This window comes from Hippocampus guttulatus, chromosome 5, assembly GCF_054856545.1.
Source record: "Hippocampus guttulatus isolate MCC_2025c chromosome 5, RoL_Hgut_1.0, whole genome shotgun sequence".
Lineage (NCBI taxonomy): Eukaryota > Metazoa > Chordata > Actinopteri > Syngnathiformes > Syngnathidae > Hippocampus > Hippocampus guttulatus.
Genome location: NC_141265.1, coordinates 11,211,087 through 11,221,830, shown reverse-complemented (window position 1 = coordinate 11,221,830; position 10,744 = coordinate 11,211,087). Strand labels below are relative to the sequence as shown.

General features: G+C 41.4%; 1 protein-coding gene across 1 annotated transcript; it reads right to left on the bottom strand.

Annotated features, from left to right (window-relative positions):
• Positions 1 to 115: 115 nt before the first annotated feature.
• Positions 116 to 10,296, bottom strand: gpat4 (glycerol-3-phosphate acyltransferase 4). The gene is made up of 13 exons (XM_086111980.1): positions 10,164 to 10,296; positions 9,022 to 9,562; positions 7,580 to 7,649; positions 7,194 to 7,494; positions 5,407 to 5,481; positions 5,127 to 5,216; positions 2,513 to 2,606; positions 2,317 to 2,432; positions 2,141 to 2,196; positions 1,953 to 2,038; positions 1,738 to 1,866; positions 1,588 to 1,667; positions 116 to 1,216 (listed from the first exon to the last, which is right to left on the bottom strand). The coding sequence occupies exons 2-13, from the start codon at positions 9,187 to 9,189 to the stop codon at positions 1,108 to 1,110; spliced, it is 1,374 nt and encodes a 457-aa protein (XP_085968106.1). The 5' UTR covers positions 9,190 to 9,562; positions 10,164 to 10,296; the 3' UTR covers positions 116 to 1,107.
• Positions 10,297 to 10,744: the final 448 nt, after the last annotated feature.

Sequence of the window (10,744 nt, the reverse complement as noted above, 5' to 3'; positions counted from 1 at the left end):
CGTTTTTAGACGTGAATTCCGGAATACAGCACGAGCATTATGAAGTTAAATGTCTTATTTGAACTAAATTAAATCATTATGAATTTCGAGTAAATTCACAGTCAGAGACAAACAGTGACATCCTTGACGGTTTATTTTTCATAAACATATTTGGTGTAATCTAAATACGGAGTTCATGTTGTTTGACTCCAGCCTGAAGGAGACCAGACTACAGCTACTTTCTCTTTTTGAAGTCTGTCCAATAGGACAAATATCACCAAAGCAAAGAAAATAATACAAAGCCCTCCAGAGTTGAGTTAAAATAAATTAAACCAATAGGTGGCTCAAGGAGTCTTGTTAGAGTGTAACTAATATTAGCTGCTTCCCATTCCAAGTGGGTTGTTTAGAGACCCGTTGTAATAGCGTAAACCTGCTTGATTACCTGTTCACCATGGGCATTGATGATTGAGATGCAAACATCCCAAGTATGTTCTTTCACTTGATATATGCCGACTTTAGATGGAACAGGTGCAATATTTCCACTTCACAATGTGAGCATTCAACACATTCCATGGAAAAAGAACCAGCAACAAGAGTTCAGGAACGCCAGCTACTGCTGTTGTAATAACAGGTTCTTCATGTAAGACAAAGCTGAGAATACAGGATTCTTTCTCTTGAAAAAAAAAAGATCATAAAAATAGTTTAAAATGTAACAAAGTCTGGCATTATGTCAAACACAAGCCAGTCATGCAAACTCTCAAAACATCATCTATAACTCTGTTATATACCCAGGTAGAATCAGGGGTAACTTAAAATATGACTGAGATACAAACATGGTAAAATAATCTTACAAATCTGAAACTTAATGACAGTATATTACAAGTTTTCCCTCAACCACAAGGAAGACATGGCTCTATCTCAGAGCACTTCTACTTTTCCATTCTAATCCAGGCAAGTCTTGTTTCATGTAACTCCAATGAACCTGATACAACGCTGCAAACAGCATACGTCGGTGTGAGGCAGAGAAAAGTCGAGGAACCCCAACTGGAGAGGTTGCACAGCTGACTTCATTTGGAGTCAGAGCTTTCCTGTGAGGGTTTTGAGCCGATCCACCTCCTCGCTAGTCTTTCAGGAGCGACTGCGATCCTCTTGGGTGCCCACCAGCATTTTACTGTAGAGCTTCTGCTGCTCTTCTTTGAAGGTATCTTTTACCTTTCCTCTTTTCAGCCCCCCATCCCTGCAAAGAAGGATTTAATCAGCACATTTTTGCTGGGTATAACATTCTCCCACTGAATAACCAATGGTAGAAACATTTGAAATACGCTAGCTTTTTAGTGGATTAACATCATCAAGGGCTGAGCTATTGAGTGAGCAAGAAACTTCTGAAATCATCAAGCAGGTCAGGTAGCTCACCTGCTGATTACAATAATGTTTTGACTGTAAGCCACAATTTTCTCCCCGGGCAAACCTAAACAAAATGGGATTCATATGCGAATGGCACGTTGTTCGTACCGTGTCTTTAACTCTCATCGATGTACGCATTCAACAGCATCGCTGATGTGCGACCTTGATTAAAAAAAGAAAAAAATGCATGTGAGACTGTCTTACCATAAAAGGTCCACTAATCCTCCTTGTCTGGCAATGGCTGCTTTGACCCGATTGGCAAACTGTACAGCATCCTCCCCTTCCTATGGAAAATATTGATTCACGTAAGCATGCATATTTGACTTAATAGTACAATTAAAGTCAGAGTTGTACCTCTCTGCACATAGGAGGAAGGTACCATACACTGCAGACAATGGCCCAGCTGCTCATCATACGTAACAGGTAATTGACCATTCCAAATTTGCTGCTATTCCAGAAGGCATCTCCAAATCTGGGATCATACTGCAAAGGATATAAGCATTCAAATGACACTGTCAACACATGGTTGTAATTACAGTAAGGACGTAAGACAAAGACATTTCTCCCACCTTGATAGCGACCGGGTACACTGTGCCACCAATTTCAAAACTGCCTTTTTTAAACATCATAACTGATGTGTTGTTAATGCATGTACCTGCCAGCAAAAAAAAAAATGTTACAAACACAGACTTTATTACAAACACAACACTCTTGTGTTTTAAAGAAACTCAACCCAATAAAGCAGAATCAAACTGACCTTCAGGAAATATAAGAATGGGAAGTTTGGATTTATCTTGTGCATGGTCACTCAGCCTGTTATGCAGAGAAAAAAAACATATCTCACTATCTTCAATTGATTCTTAAATTTGGCTTGATTATCAATGACAATAACAACCACTATAAAACACGTCGACAAAAAAGTAGCAGTTCTACCTGTTGGCCACTAGATGTCTGTCTTTGACCTCTGAGCGCTCAAACCAAATGTGAGGGCAGGCCTTCACCATGGATCTCTGAATGATTCCCATCAAGCCCCCATGGATTTGGCCCACCTGACACACACACACGTACATGTACAAATGTAGATATAATTCCAAAAGCAAGCTATTATGGAAAAAGAGACAACACTTACCATTGCATAGCAGCCATCACTGGCCAGAATTATGACATCAATGGGTGACGTGTGGTTGGCGACACATATTCCTCCATTTTTGGGTTTATTCTCACTACAAGTAAAAAAACAAGCAAAAAACGATGTGAGCACTTCCTCTAGCATGCATCAACAATCATCAACTCAAACCACATGCGGTTGAATGTCACGATGATGCAGTCACACATCAATTTAGTTTCTTTTACACAATAAAATAGAGAAGCAGTTCTTTCTAAATAGCAACAAAGTAAATCATGTTGATGCTCTATATAATCTGACATGCATCACTTGCACAGACCAAAGCTTCAATCCAGAGATTGAATTACAAAAGACCATCACTGACTGGTGTATTTTTATCACCGTGCCACAGAGTGAGTATGTTACAACAGGCCTGATATCTCGCACAACAAACCAGTGTCATTGCTTCATCTGGTTTCCGGCAGTGGTACCAATGCATTGCAAAACATGCAAATTAAACAACACAAAATTTTAATTTTCACATATCCATAGAGTACGCATTTTAATTGGGAAACAACAACCTTTAGAATGACTCCCAATCACGGTGTAGGATCATTCCAAATCACGGTATCGTAAGACATCAGCAGGTTTGCTATGAGAAATCATCAAATCTCACTTCATTTAAAGGCTGCTTGGCAAAGTGAATCAAAAAATAAAACATTTGCAAAGATCTGCTTTTACTTTGGAAAACAATGACAGAAATAGTAACTGAATCAATTCCAAAAAGGGTGGTGAGTACAACAGCAATCCTCCTCATTTGATATTGCCTGAATTGTTATATGGCTATTTTTTTTTAATCACAAATAAATACCGAAAGAAAAACAAGAATTGGTGAATACACAGTACAGGAATCTGAGGAGAAATGGTTTTGCAATATATTTTAATGCTATCAATTAATTGATGGAATAAAATGATCAGCTCATCTATTCAAAAAATATTCGCTAATGACAGCCCTAATTGAGAGAGTAGTGTTTCAGTTCAATAGCCATTACTGTATATACTTTGTGCCATTTTTCAAATGTAAAATATGTGCTTGGGCGCAATGAAGGGTTGGGAAGACACTGCTGTAACAACAGCCATGTTACAATTCCTCCTTCCAGAACAGTGACATTTGCTGAAAAGGCTAAAATCAGCAACTTGCTACATGGCTTGAATCAGGTGTGATTTTCAAACAGTTAATAGAAGGCACATTACAATTGAGAGTTTTATGTGTTGTCAAAACCAATAAGATGTCAAATGTAAATGTTTGAGCCTATGGCAAGCGCTTTCACAACCACTCATTTTCTGGCTGCGTGCTCAACCCACACCCTTGGCTCCTCACCTCAGAGAAAAGCCATCTGGCATTATGTAATCGTAGGTAGACCGTAGTGGATGAGTAATGACGGGAAATAGGTGAGGGAATGTCCACATGCAAAAGCCAATGTGACAAATAAAGGACGCGGCCATATAAGTACTGCAAAGCAATTAATGCAGGTACTGGTAAAAATTAGGCCTCTTTTCAATAACTTCACAACATTCACACAACTTGCAAACTATTGTTAACAAGAGTGTATTTAGAAAACGTATGTACAGGTACATAAAAGTTGTTCATATGTGTGTCTAAACTCCTAATCAATACAATGTAGCACACATAAATTTATGGCTGCAACCGTTAAGATATTATCAAGCATCAAGTCATTCTTCCTTTTGTGTGCCACGTGTCATCTAATTTCCCTGCCCATAAGATGTCCATCCATCCATCCATTTTCCGAACCGCTTGATCCTCACTAGGGTCGCGGGGGGTGCTGGAGCCTATCCCAGCCATCTCCGGGCAGTAGGCGGGGGACACCCTGAATCAGTTGCCAGCCAATCGCAGGGCACACAGAGACGAACAACCATCCACGCCCACACTCACACCTAGGGACAATTTAGAGTGTCCAATCAGCCTGACATGCATGTTTTTGGAATGTGGGAGGAAACCGGAGCACCCGGAGAAAACCCACGCAGGCCCGGGGAGAACATGCAAACTCCACACAGGGAGGCCGGAGCTGGAATCGAACCCGGTACCTCTGCACTGTGAAGCCGACGTGCTAACCACTGGACTACCGGGCCGCGCCCATAAGATGTAATAAGCAGAAACAATACAAACATTATTGGTGCAATAAAAACCTGTTGTAAAGGGCAATTACAAGATCACTGACAATAAACAAGTAGCAACATGACCGCAGCCACTTCAACACCTGTACTAGACTACAACAAAGTGCAATCTTTTACAAAGATAAAAAAATAAAATAAAAAGATTTGAGTCTTTTTTTTTTAATTTTCACAGAAACACTCAAGAGTAAAAGGACAAGTTTTCCTTTTTTCCACCCTTGCTTTATTTCTCCTGATACCAAACAAGCAGATAATGAACAAATAAGTGTGTTGTGATGGGCATCATCCCTTCGTATTGTTTGAAAGGTGATGGATCATACGTCTGCCTGCATGTTCACCAACACTAGCACACGATCATCCATACAATCATAGACACCCTCAGGAAGCTCAGGTTATACCAAACCATGCCGGGGACAATTCCTTAACCCACAATATTTCTCCTTACCTGTCGTGGTATGTTATGATAGCCGTCAGCGCTCTGACACATATTCTGTTGCACATAAGGTGGACCTTTTCACTCAGGATGCTTTTCATCCTGCAAAAAGGAGCACACAAGGGTAATGGTGACTTGAGTCATGTTTCCACATAGTAACACTATTCAGTTTGTTTTAAGCATGCTGGGTCAGCTGAATCAAATGCGACCTCACAGCAGTGTAACAGAGTTTTAACCAGTCAATTAATTCAGCAAAAGATCTTTTTGACTAGTTAGAAACGGACACGCATACCTTCCATTGGGCAGTAAGCCGATAAAAGAAGTGAGGAATACCAGGAGGCCAACGCCAGTGAAGGCAAGGGTTACCCTGAAACAAATAGGGCAGATGCGGGCTATTGACAACAGTGGGACAAGGAACAGCATTTCAATAGAAAACAGGACTGGGCCTCATGCAAGTATGGGGAAGCTCTTGCACCATCAGACAGACGTTTCTTACAGTCACTGGTCATAAACAGACCCTTTTAGAGGATTTACTGGGCTGTGGCTGAGGTGGCCAATAAACAAAATTAACCTGAAACAGTTTCAAAGAGGGTGCTGATTAAATGGTGTGAAGATTTGAGATTTCTGATGAGACAAAAGCGTGCATTTGTGTGGGGGAGAAAAAAAAACATCAACCAAAAGAATGATGCGCGTCTGTGTTCATGTGACCTGTTTTGCCTCCCTACTGGAAACTGGATGTGTGCGAACCAGGCTCAGTAGTGAGTCACCAGTCACTATCTGTGACACATTGTATCTATCGCAATGGCTACTCAATGACAACATTTTAATGCGCAATTATGAACTTGACACACTATTCACACATCTTTAAAGACAATTGTACGCTACTCCACTCTCGACTGTGACAATTTTTTCTTCTGCCAACACAGAAAAACAGCACACTCACTCATGAAGCCTCATTAGGTACGCTTCACCATCCAGTAGGGCTAACTGCAGTGCAGACTATATAGAAACATCTGCCTTCTGCCAGGAAGTAATGGTCATTTCATGATCAGTCATTCATAAACTTTTTCCCCGTGAATAAGAGTCTCCGCTGCACTGGCCTCATTAATTATCAGCATATAAAAGCATTTTACGATTTTACACAATGCCTTCAGAGCAGCCACTCTTTACAAGATGAAGTTTACCGAGGAGTTGCAGTGGGAGTAAAAAGAGAAAGTGCTGCTACATGCGACACAGAGCATTCCAGAGTGAAATGAAAGAAGCTAAACATGTCATCATTGACCTCGCAAAGATTACTGAGGGGGATAAGAGATGGATAAAATCTATATTATACATATAAAATGTTGGATTTGTACAAATGACCAGCCCACCCCCCATAAACATTTTACTCCTAATAAAGGCCAGTTACTGCAATGAAGTATATAAACACCACCCAGCCACGACATGATAGAATACAGTACCAAAGTGAGCTGGTAGAACTGCACCGTATCACGTGACGAGGTGTTGCGAATTTTGAGCTAATGAGTAGCTAAACACAGTAACCACAATATTCGTGTTTTACTTCAGAACAGTCTGCACGTTTAACTAATTGTCAAAACCAGGCAGCCTGCCACAAATGAACTGCAGTTGCCGAATCCCGGACATTGCTCGACAGTTCAGTGAGTTTGGGCCACGTCGCTTGGGCTGCGGGGGTTACCAACTAGTTTTCCTAACGGCGACTGGTCTTGCTGCTTTTCAAACTTTTGCTTTCAATGGAAAGCAAAAAGGGCTCATATCTCAATAATGAGATGGCACAGTGTCTCAGTGGGCAGCACTTTTTCTATCAACAGAGTCCCAAACAAGGATGTTTCTTTTTTTTTCGTTCTTTCTTAGCTCAAATGAGATGTGGGTGCACTAACAGCAGTTCCCAGTTGCACAATTATATCAGTTAGTGTTACTTAACAGTCATTCATTATTTTTTACTCCAATGGTTGAAAAAATAATGAAGAAGAGGATTAGCATTAATCTGTTGACTTTGCGTGTTGTCACTGTGTGGGCCAAAGCTTGATCAAACATTTGTATTATGTGCACAGTCAATACCTGAGAGGTAAAAGGATGCCGTAGCGGATCAGCAGGCCCAGTCCCCACAGCACAGTCAGCCTCAGGCTGATGTAGTGGAAGTTGTAGTTGCTACGTGTCAGCAGATTCCAAGACTCCAACTCCTCTGCCGAGAACCGCTTGGTCACCTCGTCGTCCATGATGCTTTCTACTCCTCTTCGGGCAAAATAGAAGATGTCCGACATTTCAAACTCGGGCGCAGAGTCCAGGTCTCTGTTGCTGCCACTGCGCCGAATCTCCTTAATCTCTTCTTCCAAGGAAGTGGGATGTTTTGCAATGATAGCTAGAGCCATCCAGGGGAGAGTGATGTCATCAAGAAGCACACGGGGCATGAACACAGAATGAAACTCAATAATATTCAATCTTACCATTTGAGTAGGGTTTATACAAGGGATGATTATTTTCTTTGGCTCCTCTCTCCATCCTCAGCGTGGCCCACTACAAAAATAACAGTGGGAGAGTACAAAAGAGTTGAAAGATTATTACACATCTTATCCAGAATCAACGTTACAGAGTCAAATTACATTGCCAAACATTTTATTTCTCCAGTCTTTCTTTTTACACATGCTAAAAGGTTTTCAAGTTGCAATCACGTATGCATCGTTGTAGTCTACTTCAATGCAAAAGGGCTTCCTTTACGCAACAACAGAACGGACATAAATCTGCTGAGAGAGGAAAAGTACATGACGTTCTCTTGAAGGTTAGCCAAAAAAAGTTTGGGACATCAGCAGCTCACACAATTACATTTGATAGTACAACATAACGAGGCATGATACATCTGAATGCAACAATGGAAGCAAATTCAGTGAATATTAACGTCAAGAAAATGTGTCAAAAAACAGGCTCGGGTGAAGAATGTTTAGCATTGCTTTGACTGTCTTATGGCGCATTCAAAAGCCATTCAAAAAGTTGTTCATTCCATAAAAGTCAAATCTCACTGGGGCAATTACTTTAAATCATTTAAATATGGTCACAATTTACACAGACGTGTTATTAGAGGAATCGCCTGCCGTACTTGAACAACCTGAGAAACTTTGATTCAGTTTCGTACAGCTTGTCCTTTCCACAGTTTCCACATTCCTGATGTTTGCTATTGGAATTTCGAGCTCAGGAAATCTGCACCAGTTCCCACTGGGTCACTTTTTTTCTGGCATATGATCTGCTCCAAGTTTTCAGTTTTCTTCCAGAATTTACTTCAAGAAATCACAACCAAATAATTGGGATCATACACTAATGTACGGTAAGTATATTAGTCCCATGATGGAGGAAGGCAACAGTTTGATGCATTTAAAGCAGCTGGAGCTTTGACATACTATAGTTAGTGACTACAGTTAGGGACAAGCTCCAACCCCCCCCCCCAGGTTACATAACAGCAGGCTGCAATGTTAATCCATATCCACCACTGTAAGGCATGAACCATGCTTACATGCTTCATAAAATAACAAGTGAACATCCAAAGTCAAACACCCTTCCTCAAACACTATTTTTATTTTCAGAATATATGCCTATTTATTCCATTGTCTATAATCATAAAACTTCCAAGTCAACAGCAATTCCGGTGAAACAAATAAAATGCCACGATGTGACAACCCTTTGCAAACATCTTCCTGTTTGCTCTCCATTACATGTCTGCCAGGCATCTTGAAATGGTGATTAGCTTTTGTTTGTACAGTATTTCATCTCTTCTATTTTAGTTTGTATGACAGTTTGGGATGTTACGACATTACTTAAAACTTTAAATTAATGATTGGCCTTGTTTAAACTTAAAGTCCTTATTTTGTATGTACAACATTTTAGTGTGAGTGCTTACCTCAAAGACCTTTAACAACGATTTCATGTAGAGGCGTCTGATGCCAAATGATACCCCAAAGATGGCTGGCACGATGATGAACACAAGCAGCAGTGTGAACCACACAGTGAAGGAGATACCCAGTAGGATACACACCAAGCTGTCGAAGGGGTTAAAGAACAGCTCCATTTTGAAGACAGCTGAACAGTGAGGTCTTCTGGATCGTCCCAAGTCAAGTCAGATGGGTAGAGTAGAACTCTTGGGCTCCACGCCTTGGCCTAAACAGGCCCTTATCTGGCATCAACACAAGGTCTTCATAAAGACAACTTGGGGATGGATCTTCCTCTCACTGCACAGAGTGGAGGATCATCTTAACGCTGCCATCATGGGCAATATTAAAGTAGAAACAGGTCCATCCGTCTTTTTAACTGTATGTTATATCCAGATGTCCCTGTGGTTATAGCACGTGTCACATTAGGGAGATGTAAACAAATAACAGGTGGACTCAGCAGGTAGCTCGCCTGTGGTGAAGATCCTCTCTGCTCCTCAGTGGGAAGTTGACCTGGAAAGAATAAAAAGTTGATCATCATCATGTCTCATGTGAATGTTTGTTCAACTTGACATCGTCGATGTGTTTGTTCGTACCAGTCATGGTTTAACCATTAACCATGGTTGAGTCATTACGTATTTGGTGTTGCAAAAAAACTTAATTGGAACTAGATTTGAGATGTTAGTGGCGTGCCGGCCTGCTTCTTCTCTACTGATGATTCAGCGAGACGGCTAATGACATAAGCTCGGCCACGGCTAGCTTCTTCACTAACAGGCACTCAGCTAACATTTTACACCACCAGTTCTACCACGTACCAACGTAATGGATGTTCTTCATCGCAATCATATGATGCTCGACAGTCTAAGGAGCCCACTACGCCATCGGCAACATGGACCAAAGTTTGTTCTAGCGAGCCGTATGTTATACTGGATCTGAGCCCAGGCTTGCTATTGCTCTTTGGGTTGGTTAGCTTTTGCTATCGGCCACGACTGAGGATGAACCGCTGAGCCAAGCTTTTGTTGGCAGCGTGGATTGTCTGACTATGTTTATGTGGAGTGAACCCAATAACTATCAAAACGCATGTTAAGAATAAAATAATGGATGATAGACCCACCTTCTGGCGTGACACCGGTGCATCATTTGTCTCTGTCCCGCAGACTGAAATCAAACTCCACCCGGCGTACAACGTGAACAGACTACAGGCCACTAGTCGGAGCCAAGCTGCCTGCCTTCACAGCCAGCCCAGGACATGGACATCTCCACAGCGACACCACCTGCTTAAAAGGGGTACTACGTTACATTACGGCTAATAGAACAGCGTGCGGCTGTTCTGGTGTTTTTGCCATGTCAACATATTCGGATCAGGACTTTATCAACCACCAATAAAGTGCTGACTGATGAAACTTATAAAACATAGGACATACATGTATGTGCGAGTAATAATTTTTAAAAATGCTTCTTGGAAAAGGTTATGGGTTTGAATCCGGGCTTCGGCCCTCCTGTGTGGAGCTTGCATGTTTTCCCCATGCCTTGAGTGGGTTTTCTCGTGTATTCTGGTTTCATGCATGGCAACTAATCCGAACGCTTTATCCTGTCCCTTGGAATAAGTGTGAATTGTTGTCTATGAATGCCCTGCGACTGGCTGGCAACCATGTCAGGGCGTACGCCACCAACTGCCCGAGGTTAGTTGGAATA